The sequence below is a fragment of the Panthera pardus genome, unplaced genomic scaffold (genome assembly GCF_024362965.1).
Source record: "Panthera pardus isolate Hobbes unplaced genomic scaffold, ASM2436296v1 HiC_scaffold_7, whole genome shotgun sequence".
Classification (NCBI taxonomy): Eukaryota; Metazoa; Chordata; class Mammalia; order Carnivora; family Felidae; genus Panthera; species Panthera pardus.
The window spans coordinates 32,557,947-32,573,826 of record NW_026527002.1 but is presented as its reverse complement, the minus strand read 5'-3'; the positions used below and the strand labels follow the sequence as shown (position 1 = coordinate 32,573,826).

Here is a 15,880-nt window from a genome sequence, read left to right as displayed (position 1 = left end):
ATTTAACTGTCTAGATCAGTGCTCTTAACAGAGGGTAATGACCTGCATGGGACATTTTGCAATGTCAGGAGACATTTTTGATTGTCACAGTTTAGAGAGGTGGCGGGCATCTTGTGGGCATCTGGTCTGCTAAACATTGTACAGCATACAGAATAGCCCCCCACACCACACCAAAGAATTATCTGATCAGAAATGTCAATAGCGTCAAGCCTTAGAAACCCTAGTCTAAATAACTACATACCCTCCTTCACCAACACCATGTTTATTAGGAACAGTTTTGAAAAGTTAAAAATGTTTGCAACCATGTGGACAATAATTAACAATAATTCACATTAATTTGTTTCTCTTTTTATTTTTTTTAAATTTTTTAAATGTTTTTATTTATTTTTGAGGGAGAGAGAGAGACAGAGCATGAGTGGGGGAGGAACAAAGAGAGAGGGAGACACAGAATCTGAAGCAGGCTCCAGGCTCTGAGCTGTCAGCACTGAGCCAGGCGCAGGGCTTGAACTCACCAACTGTGAGATCATGACCTGAACTGAAGCCGGATGCTCAACCAGCTGAGCCACCCAGGCGCCCCTGTTTCTCTTTTTATTTACTTTCCCCAGCCTTTGATAAATTACTTAAATATAAATAATAAGGGAATAACTATAATTTGCATAGGACTTAATTTATCAGTCGTATTTACATACACTACTTCATCAGTAAAGGAATTTGAGAACCTGACAATTTACATGACATTCTCGAAGTCATATAGTGACTTTGTGTAATGTAATAATCTGAACAGGATTCAGGCTTAAACCTAGGTCTTTTGACCATGAATTCTACACTCTTTATTGTGCCATGCAGTTCATTTGATGGGAACTATATGATTGTCAGTTTTAGTTCTTTCTCTCACTATGCACTAAGAAACCGTGTTAATTTTAATTCAGTCAAATCCAGAAAAAATGAAGACCACTGGTTTCCATAAAGTGTATTTTAAGAACTCTTTATCATTGTCTCTTCAATTTTTCTACTTCTGCTTCTGTTTGTCCCTTTCTTCTTATTCATATATTTGAAGCTAGTTGAACACGCAGAAGCTAATTTGCTACCTTTGTAAATAGTTTTCAAAAGTTAGACTCTAAAAAATTTTGCTACAATAAATCGAAGCAATTTGTGTCATTGTCCATTTATATGTGTAAATATAGCTTGGCAATTACCACATCCATGAATGGAATTTCCTAGAAGAAAGGAATTACCTATTTGTGCATATATGTGAGTCATAATACCTATGCCCACATACATCTATACTAATTCTTTCTATATGTTTCTAGAAAGAGAATATAAAATGGAAAATGAGTGCGTTTTTTAATCCAATTATTCTTCAAGTACCTGCTGTGTGCACCCTTGTGTCTAGCACATCATTACCAGCTGCACTTGTGCCATCCTCATCTTTATGGTAAGTATACAAAATATGCATCATGAAAATTGTTTTACGGGCTAGACAAGTGAATGTTAGAGATGTTACACGTTTAAGACTGCCTAGCAATAACGTCTAATTCCTAACGCTTACCCTAACACTTAACCCTAAACTTAATACCCTGGGGAGGTCTCTGAAGTGCAGGATGCGAGGCACATTCCCTCACCCTGCCCCTAAACCTAACACTGGCCTGAACCCAACCCAGAACCCTAGATCTGCATAAAAAACAAGGATGGAGTTGGGGTGCCTAGATGGCTCAGTCGATTAAGTGTCTGACTTCAGCTCAGGTCATGATCTCCTGGTTTGAGAGTTTGAGCCCCGTGTCAGGCACTGTGCTGACAGCTCAGAGCCTGGAGCCTGCTTCGGGTTCTATGTCTCCCTCTCTCTACCCCTTGCCTGCTCACACTGTGTCTGTCTCTATCTCTCAAAAATAAATAAACATTAAAAAATTTTAAAAAATAAGGAAGATGCCGTATGTGTATATATATGTATATACATATATACACATATGTATACATACATATATATAATTGAATATTACTCATCCATAAGAAAGTATGAAATCCTGCCATTTGGGATGACACGGATGGGGCTAAAGAGTATTATGCTCAGTGAAATAAGTCAGTCAGAGGAAGACACATACCATATGATATTTTAGTCATCTATGGAAATTAAGAAACAAAACAAATGAACAAAGGGAAAAAAAGAGAGAGAGAAAGAGAGGCAAACCATGAAACAGACTCTTAACTACAGAGAACAAACTGACAGTTGCCAGAGGAGAGGTGGGTAGGGGGACGGGTTAAACAGATGATAGGGATTAAGGAGTGCACTTGCGATGAGCACTGGGGGTTGTATGGAAGTGTCAAATCGCTATATTGTATATCTGAAATGAATATTATACTGTATGTTAACTGGAATGCAAATAAAAAATTAAAAAAAATTTTAAATCTATTTGTGGGGCATCTGGGTGGCTCAGTCAGTTAAGCGTCTGACTTCAGCTCAGATCATGATCTCGAGGTTTGTGAGTTGGAGCCCCACATTAGGCTCTGTGCTGACAGTGTGGAGCCTGCTTGGGATTCTCTCTCTCTCCTCACTCTCTGCCCTTCCCCTGCTCATGTTTTCTCTCTCTCTCTCAAAATAAAGAAATATACTTAAAAATATCTATCTCCACATTCCTAAAACAAAAACAGAAGAAACTCAAAAATCCGCCTAGCAAAAGGGCAACAGAATCAAGTTTGGAGTAGGCTGCCTGACTCCAAAGCCATGCTTTATTTTTGTTTGTTTGATTCTTTCCTGCCCCTCCCCATGCCACGAGATGCTCATCATAATGAACTGCCTCCTTAACCTCATGGAATTTATAATTAGTGGAGGAGGCAAACGTGTCAGCAAGTTCAAATAATACACATGAACGTGAAATATGTAAAATAGTGGAGGAGTAAGTGAAATGTACCTATTGGTTGATATTGAAGTTATCTCCTATTTTTTGGCCTCCCCCACCAGATTGTAAGAACCTGAAAACATGTTTATTTCATTCATGGAATATTAGTTTGGCAGTTATGTAGTCATGTAGTAGGTGCTGATGAATTGAACTTATGTCAACTATATGGGCAAAGACAACTAAAATTAGTTTTCGTGGGGCTAAAGGGCTGTGAAAATATTCATGAAAGAATGGGTCTCTGAACGGTGACTGGAAGGATGATTTGGATTTCAGCGAGCAAAAATGGTCTTCTAAGTAAAGGAGGTAGGAAGTCTTAAATTACAGAGCTTGAAAATGAGCATCAACATCTTGGTTTCCTTTAGACCCCGGAATATAGGCCAGAATTTGTCCCCTTGTGTTACTTGACTCAAAACTATCACTAATTTTCTCTGAGTTGCAGCATTTCTAAAGATGCAGTTCATAGTCAACTATGCAATATATGAAACAAAAAAATAAAGTGTGAAAGATAAAAATAATATTGGTGACAAATATTCCACACCTATGTAAGAGTATACCCTGTGCAATGCAAAAGTAACCTGAAGAATGAATTTGTGATCTATAGTGGAGAGAATAGATGTATATACAAATAACCATAACATGAAGCAACAGGCTTAAGTCCTGTAACAGGAAGACGAACAATTGGTTTGGCTTTATGATGATGCCTTTGTAGCACAGAGGGGTCCAAACTTATTTCGTAAGAGTGGTCTTACCTGAGCTGGACCTTGAGAGCCAGGTAAAATTATTAATAATGATTATCTACATATAAGATAGATAACACAGTTGATAACAGATTTCTTGAGATAAAGGAAAGGGCATTCAGGTGGAGGTATATGAATATAAGTCTAAAACATTTAAATGAGTTCATTTAAGTGAGGGGAAGCATGGGGGGAAATTGGAAATGGAAGTAGCAGATCGGATATACCTTGAAAAGTCACTGAAGATTTTCCATTCTTATTAGGTAAATGGTAGCAATTTTGATATTTGAGTGAGGAATCCCCAAACTATTTGGTTTTGAATAATTCTGCAGTTGGGCATGGAATTAATGGGTTGGGGGACCACATAGAGCCAAGAAAACTAGTCGAGGATGAAGAATAGTCAAGGCTCTGCTTGTCAGCACCTGATCTAGGAAAAAGCAGCAGGAGAAACAGCAGAGGTAAAACATGTTATTAAGAGTTTTGATAGGATTTAATGCTCACAAACTTTTATAATCCCACAATGGAAAGATTAGACCCTTTCTGGAACTTTTAGTAGAGCAAAAAGAAAAACATAACTTGTATAGAAGACCTGAGAAAACCATCTCAAATGCCCACAATCTATATTGATATTAGGATTTTATCAAATGTTTTGCTATTTGCCTTTTTTTTGTTGTTATATTAATGAGCCACATTAAAACCTGGTAAAAAAAAGCCCAGAGGAGATGCTCACAAATATATTTACTTATTTATTATAAATACACTATAATTATTTTGGTTGGGCTGTTTTGTATCTAAATATTGGGTTGTGATGTTAGCAGGGATTTATTACTGTTTATACAAAGTGCTAGTCTGTGTTCAGACAGAAAAGCCATGTGCATCTGAGAAATTCAGTTACGTTTACCAAGATGAGTTAAATGGGCCTGAATCTCATTTTCCTAAATTAATTACTTAACTAAATAATATCCAAGAATTTGGCTCTTAAAATAAGAAAACATCGAAGGATATGCCAAGATCTCCATACTTCGTTTAGGTTTTGTATGCATATTACATTCATGTTATGGGCTGAATTCTGTCCCCTCTAAAATTTACATGTTGAAGTTCTAGCCCCCAGTACCTCAGAATGAGACCATATTTATAGATTGGGACCTTAAAGAGGTAATCAAGTTAAAACAAGGTCACTTGATCCAATATTCCCTACTCCAATATGACTAGTGTACTTACAAGAAGGAAATTGGGACTTGCACACACACAAAAAATGATGTAAAGACCCAGAGAAAGATGGCCACTTATAAGCCAAGGAGAGAGGGCTGATGTAGCAGCTTCCCCCACAGCCTCTGAAGAAACACTCACGACACCTTGATCTCCAACTTCTAGACCCAAGAACTGTGAGAAAATAGTTTTGCTCTTTAGGCCTTCCGGACTATAGTATTTTATTGTGGTAGCCCTAGCAGACAAATATAACCGTCATACAAATTTCTCAAACTATTGTGTTGATCAGGTATCACTTTGCTGAGTCTTTCCCTCAGCCTGGGATGAAATTCAAACTCTACAATGTTGTCCACAGTTTTCCATTGTCCTGTTACCCAACTTTATCTTTTGTTTTGCTTAGTTATTATATCTTCAGTTTCTTTTGGGTTTTTTTTTTGAGTTTATTTATTTATTTTGTGAGAGACAGCACAAGCAGACAAGCCAGGAGGAGCAGAGAGCAAGAAGGAGGGAGAGAATCCCGAGCAGGCTCTGCACCGTCAGCATGGAGCCCGGCATGGGACTTGATCCCACGAACCAGTAGATCATGCCCTGAGCCAAAATCAAGAGTCAGACACTTAACCAACTGAGTCATCCAGGTGCCCCAATATCCTCAGTTTCTTAACTGACATATCTAGCAATAAATTTTTGCTTTAGATAATAATAATTAATAATAACCCCTATTATTATGGCTATTATAGTTTATTATTAAGATTTTTAGAATATGAGACGCTCTCTAAGAGTTTCATGTGTGTTGGCTCATTTAATCCTCACAAAACCTTTACAGAGAGGGCAATAAGATTATCATTTGTATTTCCCAAACTAAGGTACAACAAACAAAATATGTTGCTCCAAAACACACAGCTAGCAAATGGCAGAGCCACTGCTGGATTCCAGTTATAGCAATTTTATGTCTCATACTTTTAACTATTATACTCTGTTATAATAATAATGATAGTAGTAGTAGTAATAATAATAAACCTCATTGAACATTGACTATGTGACAAGACATGTCTAAGAACTTTATAAGCATAAGTACTTAATTCCCACAGCAACCTAGTGGATGCATAGTGTTGTTTCCATTTTCCAGACAGAAAACGGAGGCATATAGGGATTGAAAGATTTCCCCAAGGTGAAAAGTGAGTAGGTTGTCTAATAAAGATTCCACCCAAGGCAATTTGACAGCAAAACCTCTGCTCTTCTCCAGCTAGGTACTGTGTCCTGGAAAATAAGAGTGTCTCTAACTCTATCTTTCCAAATCCACTTATCCATCTAAACTTAACTCAATATCCTCCATTAAGCCTTCTCTAAACCCTCTGGCCAACAGTAATTTCGTTCCTTAAAACCTAAAAGCATAATAGGTCTTTTGGCCAAAATTATAGACGGATGGGGATGGTTAGTGATATTTTGCTGGATATTAAAATTGTGTCTCTGGTTGATGCTTTGTCTCCATATTTAAACAACATGCTTTTGAAGAAAACCCCCAACACAATACTTCCTTAGTCTTGGGGATAATTTCTCAACAACTATTTCTTAAATTTAACTGAACTGTCTTTAATTTCCTGTTAGGTCCTTCAGGGCTTTTGTGTTAAATCTATCACCATTCTGTCATCAAAAGTACATGGAGAGGACCCCAAAGACATCAAAACTTACTATGGTTTTTCTTGTCAGACATTAGAATTTAAATTATTTTAAAACTGATTTAATATTTTTTTTTCCAGAGGGCACATATTTTTCTACTAAGAAACTACAGCTATAGCTCATAAGTATTTATGTCTTCTTTTCGGCAAAATGCTTGTTAGCAACATCATCTCTTTATCTTATGATTCCATGGGACAGGACAAACTGATTACAGTAGTTGGGGGATACACTCCAAGACCCCCAGTGGAGGCTTGAAACTGCAGGTAGTACTGACCCCTGTTATAGTATGTCCTTTCCTATTCATTCACCCCCATTGATAAAGCTTAATTTGTAAATTAGGCACAGTGAGAGATTAATAACAAATAGAACAATTATAACGATGTTCTCTAATAAAGTTACATGGACATGTTCTCTCTCTCTTTCAAAGTATCTTATTGTACTGTACTCATGCTTCTTGTGAGATGATAAAATGCCCATGTGAGAGAAGTGAGGGGAATGATGTAGGTGTTAGACTACTATTGACCTTCTGATGAAACGTCAGAAAGAAGAGCATCGGTGTCTGCACCCTGGGTGGCCATGGGTAACTGAAACTGTGGAAAGCGAAACCGCGGAGAAGGGGGGATAATTGTGGAGTTTTAGTGCAAGCTGATTTGCAAAGGGACAAATACCGAGCGGTAATTTAATTTTTTAAAAGAGCGATCTATTTTAAACACTTACCCATATTCAACTTTGGCACATTACAGTGTTAATATATTTTTTCCTTATGTGGTTTTTTTCTCCACAGCAGAGTTTAATCAGATTAAAATTATGAAATAAGAAAAGACAAGTTGTCCCAGCTATAACATTAATTTCCTCTTGTGTACTCGCCAAGTCATTAAATACTGGGAAACAGCTATTAATAAAAGAGCAAGATGTACCTCTGTAAATATTCATTCACTTAAGCCAATATTAACATAGCATATTTTACACTTCATTCGAATTTTTCATTTGTGATTTAAATTTGAAAACCATTGTTATTCCCAGGCACCAAGCTAATTATAAAAGTACTATTAATTAATGAATATTTATACACACACAATTATAAAACACAGTCTGCCAATATGCTTTTAGAGGTAATGTGCAATTGTGATTTTAGTTGTGCTTGCTAGTGGATTATATATGTATATTAGATTAGATATATATAGATATAGAGATATAGATATAGATTAGATTTTATATATAGATATATATAGATATATATAGATATATAGATTAGATTATATATATATAGATTAGATTGTTTAGATTTATATTTTACTAAAATAACACTAATCTACAGTTAGTTTTTATGAATTAAGCCTCTAAAAGTAAAGAAGTAAATGAAACACACATAAGATATTTGCTCCCTGTTGTTAGTCTGTTGTTTTTCTATACTAATAATTTTATTAAAATTAACATAACTTGAGAATTAATATGTCCACAGTAAATTTCGGTTAAATATTTTATACAAAATATTTTCATCCCATAATTTATCTAATATTTCTACTTGTTACTTGTGCTCATCTTTCCAGAGTAACAAAGGTACTCTGGAATGCACAGTTCCAAATGATGCTAGAAATTAAAATACACTAAATTTATTTCAAAACGTCTCTGGTTTATATTAAGAAGTATAGTTTCACTTAGTTTTCCCTGAAGACGATCACATCTGTCACAGGAAACCAGGAAGAGAAGAACAAATTAAACCAATGGTTCTATCACTGGATTTAAGAAGAGTCTCATCTTACATGTAGTTTAGTAACAAACCATGAAGTTAGTTTGGATTATTTTTCCAAGTAGCTGACTTTAGCGATTTGCTTTTCTACAAACTGCCTTTCAGTATTTATTTATCCCAATGTAAGAAGAAAAGTCAATAAATTTTTCAATACTTGGATATTAAGTAGAGGTAGAAACATGAGTATATTCTATGTTTGGGTGACTCAACTCCCAAAAAATAATATTAAATTAAATTCTAAAATAGGATTAATAAGTTATGGTTGATATGGAAACTGGAGGAACATCCATATATACCTAAGGCCTCATGTCTCCTGAAAGGAGGTGGAGGTTTAGGAACACAGCATTTGTACATGTGGGGGTGGGGGAAGGTACTAAGTATACACGTGTTTGGAAAAGGCCTTGCTTGCCTTTGCTAGAAGGCAGGGAAGAATGTTACTGACTGACCCCTGGGTTGGTGGGAGAGGAGAAAGGAGCTTCAGTAAATTCTCCTAGAGCAAACAGAAGATGACACGTAGCACCTTACAGTATTTAATCCTTGGAGAGTTTGAGAGTCCCATTGACTCCAGAGACATTCCTTGAGGGGAGATGCATTGTTGGGTGTAGACAGCCTATCACAATGTACACCTGAGAACAAAGAGGCCTTCTCACGCGTCAAAAGAGAAATCCAAGGTAACTACTAGTCAATTTTATAAAAAATTCTATTTTCTCTTAGCCCCTCACTGCCCACGAGACAAAAACAGCTTCATGTGCACAGATGTTGAGGAGTTCTGTAAGAAAGCAAACAATTAACAGAGCACAGCTTTTTGTAGGAGATGAGGAAAACAGCTAGAACGGGTGGATACCGTGGATGCAAAAACAATGTTAGAAAATGTTGATAAAAATGCATGGCACCCTTAAACAGAAACACCTGACTTACGATGGTTCAACTTATGATTTTTTGACTTTATGAAGGTGCAAAAGCTATATATATTCAGTAGAAATTGTTTCTTGAATTCTGATTCTTGGTTTTTTCCTGAGGTGTGATAGGATACTCTCTCCTGATGAAGGACAACAGCTGTAAGCCATAGCTCCCAGTTGGCCATGTGATCAGGAAGGTAAACAATTGATACACTTACAACCATTCTGAACCCATTCAACCATTCTGTTTTTGACTTTCAGTACAATATTCAATACATTACACGAGATATTCAACTTTATTACAAATAGGCCTTGTGGTAGATGATTTTGCTCAACTGCAGGCTAATGGAAGTGTTGTGAGCACATTTAAGGTGGGCTAGGTTAAGCTATGGTGGTCAGAAGGTTAGGTATGAAATGCATTTTCTAGTTATGATATTTTCAATTTACCATGGATTAATCACCAGAAATGATAAGATGTTGGAATATTTTTAAAAATGTTGAAATAATGTACATCAGATGTTAGGGAGGAAAGGAAGCATAATGCAAAAATTCTAGATCAACTCAAAATATACATATGTGAGGGAAACAGACTTTTTTGGATGTGTATAGATTCAGAAATTATGTTATTAATTTACCTGAGAAAATTATTTTATTTTTTTAAAGTTTGTATTTATTTATTATGAGAGAGAGAGAGAGAGAGAGCAAAGGAGAGGCAAAGAGAGAGGAAGAGAGAGAGAGTCCCAAGCAGGCTGTTACTGTCAGCATGGAGCCCAGTGTAGGGCTCAAACTCACTCACTGTGAGATCATGAACTGAGCCAAAGTTGGACGTTTAACCCACTGAGCCACTCAGGCGCCCCCAAGAAAATTCTTTTAGAAGCAACCTAAAAATTAAGAATTAAATGAGAACAGATGCAAATAATTAATCTTATAAAATTTTAAATTGAGTCCATTGGGTACAATTCCCAAATTGTACCTAATGGGTAATAATGATGACAGACCCTGGGAGTTGTCAAATAAGAATATTTGAAAAATAAAAGATGTATAATATATAAATATGTAACAGAAGCTGGGAACTCAACCTCCAATGTTTATGTATAAAACATGAGCTTTTTGGAGACAAGGGGTATAGAGGTAAGGTGGTCAGTGTAGAGTCAGCGAGGAAGGAAAAGCTTTCAAAAGTTCATGCTTGGATGGAAGGTAGTATAGCTACATTTTGACTTTAAGAGATTAATAGCTGAGTACAGATTTATCCATAACTTTTTAATATGTTAATATAACCATGAATAAACTGAAAGGCCAGGTAGAACATCCAAATTAAGGTCGTTATGATGGAAGAGATAAGAATTAAAAGAAAATTCATTAAGCAAGCATAAGGAAAGGTAAAAAAGAGGAAATGATAAATTATATACTTGAAATAAGGATGGAAGGAATATAATCCAATATATTAATTAATCCAATCAATGTAAAAGAATCAAATTTCCCTAACAAAGAATTTCATACTGTTTTCAAAATCAAAATTGAGATATGTTGGTTTTAGGAAATATACAAAAATAAAGTACAGTGTTATGGGTTGAACTATGTTCTTCCCAAAGATTTGTTGCAGTACCTGTGAATGTGACGTTATTTGGAAATAGATCTCTGCAGATGTATCCAAGATGAAGTCATTTAGGGTAAGTCCTAATCCAATATGATTAGTGTCCTCACACGTAGAGAAGAGACACAGACACAAAGACGCAGAGGAGGACACCAAAATACAGTGAAGGCAGAGATTTGAGTGGTGTGGCTCATCACAGAATGCCAAGGACTGCCGGCGTACCAGAAACTAAGAGCAAGGAATGGAACAGATTTGTCCTCTAGAAATTCCAGAGACAGGGCACAGCCCTGCTGACACCTTGATTTTAGATTTCCAGCCTCCAAATATCTGTTGTTTTAAACCATGCAGTTTATAATAATTTATAACAGACGCCCTAGGAAACTAATACACAAAGAAAGACCAAAATATAGGGGCACCTGGGTGGCTCAGTCTGCTGAGTGTCCAACTCTTGATTTTGGCTCAGGTCGTGATCTCAGGCTCCTGGGATCGAGCCCTGCATCGGGCTCCATGATGAGAGCCTGCTTGTGATTCTCTCTTTCTCTCTCTCTCTCTGTGCCTTTCCTCCCCTCTGTCTCTCTGCTCCTCTCCACCATTCATTTGCACTCTTTCTCAAATAATTAAAAAAAAAATAAAATAAAGTAAAATAAAATAAAATAAAATAAAGTAAAATAAAATAAAATATAATAAATGGATATATGGGGGAAATGTGAACCAAAAGAAAGCCTTAGCAGTAAAGGATAAAAGCATCAGACAAATCAGAATTAAAAGCTCAAAAATAGTAAATGGGATATTATATAAATGTAACAGTTATAATTCTCCAAGAGGTTATAGAGAGCCAGTACAGAAAAGGCCACAGACTCAAGAGATTATACTTTGGAACCAGATGCTCTAGAACCTGGCTGTAGTTCTTGGTTCTGTTATTGAATGGCTCTGTGGCTTTAGGGATATTACTTAACTTTTCTATGCCTCATTTTCCACATCTACAAAATGAGAATGATGGTAATACTTCATTTATAGGGCACTTATAAGAAATGAATGAATATATGTAAAATTAATATTTTAAAATGAATTAATATATGCAAATTAATATATGTGTTAATGTGTGATTGAACAATAGTTGTTATAACCACCAAAAAAGTGTTAGCTATTATTCTTTTTCCTGTTACTAATGTAAAACACTATATAAAAACCACCCAAGCAATGTGGGTTATAAAACCAAACCTCAAGAAAAGAAAAAACTTTATAAAGTCACTATCATGGTAGAGGAATTTAAATAGTCACTCTCAGAATTTGACATAATTTTCCACAAAAGAGCAAGTCTAGAGAGGACTGGTTAATACGATCAACAAGGTAAAACACACACTCTGGTCTATCCGAAAAGTAGAAAATATATTCTACATTTCATTTAGAACATCTGATTATTATGGAACCAAAAGAAGCTCTTATAAGATCTTCAAAAAAGATTTTTATAATCCCCATGCTCTCTCCATGATCCAAGAAAACCATAAATCAAAAAATAAAAATGCCAAAAAACAATGGAACAATGTCAATATTAAGATACCGACTTCCAAGCAACTTTTGGACACGACTCCTCTTCTCTGCAACAGTAAGGTGCATAGCAATCAAGTGGCTGAGTCCCACGTAGTTGTGCTTGCCCAAGAATGTCCACCAGCTAGTGGTTCCAAAGCATTAGTGGTAGCATCTCCTCAGGGAAGATTTAGAAATATGTAATTGTATGCACAGTCATTACAAAGACTGAGGAGTACTATTGGCATTTAGGGTTTGGGGGTCAAGACTGCTAAAGTTCAACAAAGCTCAGAATACTCTCACACAGTGTAGAACTTCCATGATCAAAGTGCCAATAAAGCCCCCACTGATAAACACCGTTTTAAAAGTGACTACGAGGCAACAGTGACTGCAGATGCTTAAGATACGTGTATATGAAATTAAATTAGTATGACCATAGTAAAAAAGTCTTCTATAAAGCTAGCAGGCAATTCAAAGTTCAATTTTTTACAGCAAGAACCAAATTCAAGAATTTTCTTTGCTTTTGACAATAATATGAGAGCATATAAGACTGTTTAGAGATTGCTGCAGAAACTAATTTTTCTTTTACTACTAAGACTCAAAAAGAGTATTCGTATTTATCCCCAGAATAGATAAATCGATAAATGAGTACATAGGGAACTGTAAATCAATTTAATTTGTTATTTAGATTATATTAGCTAAGTCAGATTCTGAGCAAAACACACTTGAGTCATTTACCAGAAGCATTAGTGCTTCTGGCAACTATGTTTTTGCACGTTCTCATGTAAAAAAATATTTCAACAATGTTCTTTCTTAGTACTTGTGATGGTACTAAGGTAAAAGCAATGTTCTTTTTTTTTTTAATTTTTTTTTCAACGTTTTTTATTTATTTTTGGGACAGAGAGAGACAGAGCATGAACAGGGGAGGGGCAGAGAGAGGGAGACACAGAATCTGAAACAGGCTCCAGGCTCTGAGCCATCAGCACAGAGCCTGACGCGGGGCTCGAACTCACGGATTGCGAGATCGTGACCTGGCTGAAGTCGGACGCTTAACCGACTGCGCCACCCAGGCGCCCCGATTTTTTTTTTTTAATTTTTTTTAACGTTTATTTATTTTTGAGACAGAGAGAGACAGAGCATGAACAGGGGAGGAGCAGAGAGAGAGGGAGACACAGAATCTGAAACAGGCTCCAGGCTCCGAGCTGTCAGCACAGAGCCTGACGCGGGGCTCGAACTCACGGGACCGTGAGATCATGACCTGAGCCGAAGTCGGACGCCCAACCGACCAAGTCACCCAGGCGCCCCGGTAAAAGCAATGTTCTATAGTAGATGGGATGTGGGGAGGAAAATGAAGAGACATGGGTTCTAGTCTAGGCTACGTGATCTTCTCTGTGTTTACCCATCAATTTAAAATTGGGATAATAGTATTTGCCTTACTTGTCCGAAGATGTTGGGATGCAGAACAACTACAAAGTCACCATAATGGCCTGCCACGCTACTCTGGAACTTTCCCTCTCTCTACCTCTCTCTTATTTCCAGCCTACATTTTCCTTCCCTCACGCTGCTGAGCCACATTGGTTTCTCTGGTGTTCCTTGACTGTTAACCTAAGGTCTCAACACTGATATTCCTCTGCCCACAATGCTCTGTCTCTGAGAGCTTCAGGCTCACCCCCTCACTTCCCTCCTTGCATCAGGTCTCTGTTCTAATGCCACTTTTTTCAGAGAGGTAGTCATAGACCATCCTGTGACACTTTCTCTTTTGCTTTATATTACTTTATCCTTTGACATAGCAGTGATCTGTGTAACATTTCATATTCTAATTTGTTTGCTTACTGTCTGCCTCTTCTCTGCTACAAAGTAACCCCAAAGAATGCAAGAAATTTTCTTATCTTTTCTTCTGAATAATATTCTAATAACAAATTAGAGTTTTTCTGAATCCCTCTATATAAAAATTTAGCAGCGTGTTTAGTCAGAAAGCTTGTATCTCTACTTTTCACTAATTCATGTGAAGTTACATAAACCTTATTTTATTTTTTGTGACATAATATATGCTTTCAGACACCATAATGATTTAGAATAGTATGGCAAGTTACATTTTTAACATCTCTGTTATATCATTTGCCTATCTTTATTATCCCAGTGCTCAAATATTCAAAGCATGCACTAATTTTGTATACTACTTCTCTGAAAGGTAGTATATGCACTCTCGTTTGAATTTTTTTTTTTCTTCCCTAAAAGCGACATGTTATATTTCAGGACTGTAATATGTCACAAACCAGATGGGCTGAGAGCATGTTATTTGCTCTGATAAAAGTTTTCAAATTGGTCCTGGGTTTTTGTTATTCATGCTTATGTCTGTCTCCCCTACTGAAATGTAGCCTGAGGGAAAGCCGAGTCCATTTCTTATCCATTATATATTTCCCTAATACTTTGTGCACAGCAGAAACTCCATGATTATTAATTTATTGTACATAGGCATTCATACAAATGATGAGCAACCCCTCCCTTTTTGAAACATAAGTAAAATAAGGAAGGTTACTTACATTTGGAGCCTGATGAAGATGACCCACTGACGGTAGATCTTGATCCCCCTTTCATGGAAAAGACTCCTTTACCCCTGCGAGTCGCTGTGACGGCCACTCTGGGACGCTTCAGAGGAATTACTGCACGGGGAGGTGGGGGCACACGCCCATGGTAATCAAATAACCTTCACAAAACACAAGCATGGCTGAGAGTTGGTTTATGCCTAAGTGTTCTATCAAACGTGTGAAATGATTAAGAAAATGGCCTTGTAAAAAGTGTCAGTAAATGTTTCTGTTATCGTTGTTCACACACAGGTGTTTATTGGAAGTTTCGTTTTTCACTAAAGAGATAGGACGCTGATATAGTCTGTGCATTCTAGACATTAGAATCTGATCCTCCAATATGAACTCATCTTTAAAGTGTGACAGGTCAAGGAACTTTGCTCCAATGGTACCGTGCAATTTGTTGAAACTATGCTAAACTTTGTTCCCGAGTATTTCTTTGCTTCATTTAACAGATTTACCCTTCTTAGAATAGAAATCTTCCTCTTACACATCAACACTTATTAGCACAGTAGCTTGAAAAGAGGGAAAGATCATGCAGAATCAGGAACAAAGCAAAGTAAATTATTGTTCCATCATAACACAGTTCATAAGGAAAATCATTTTGAAGTAACTCTAGATTAAAGAGACCAGCTGTGAGAGACAAATCAACATGGTGCCATACCTGTCTCTAAGGACTTTTTAAGTAACAAAAGATCCCCGGACTGTACAAACAAGGAGACTGAGTTTAAATAAAATGGCACTAGCAAGAGGACAAAATTTTGTTGACTAGAGAGTCCTTGTGGAAATACGTATTGGGATATCTTTTTATTATTCTGACCAGTTGCTAGACATGCAAATTGAGACTAGTGATATTTGTATAGGAAGCTGTTGAAAATTTCTCTAACCAAAAAAAAGTAAAAATCCTAGAAGCTTTTACTAAAAAGTGAAAAAATGATATTCACCACAATCAATGCATTTCCACTAAACAATGAAAGGAATAAAAGTATGAGAGTATTTACTCATTTATAT

The 15,880-nt window shown here is 36.5% G+C and overlaps 1 protein-coding gene across 8 annotated transcripts in view; it reads right to left on the bottom strand.

Annotated features, from left to right (window-relative positions):
* Nucleotides 1–15,880, bottom strand: part of RALYL (RALY RNA binding protein like) — a 708,789-nt gene that overhangs the window by 71,304 nt on the left and 621,605 nt on the right. For all 8 annotated transcript variants that reach the window (XM_019453371.2, XM_019453375.2, XM_019453368.2 and 5 more), the window contains one exon: nt 14,828–14,991. In XM_019453371.2, the coding sequence (XP_019308916.1) occupies nt 14,828–14,991 (164 nt within the window). The remainder of the gene's footprint in view (nt 1–14,827; nt 14,992–15,880) is intronic.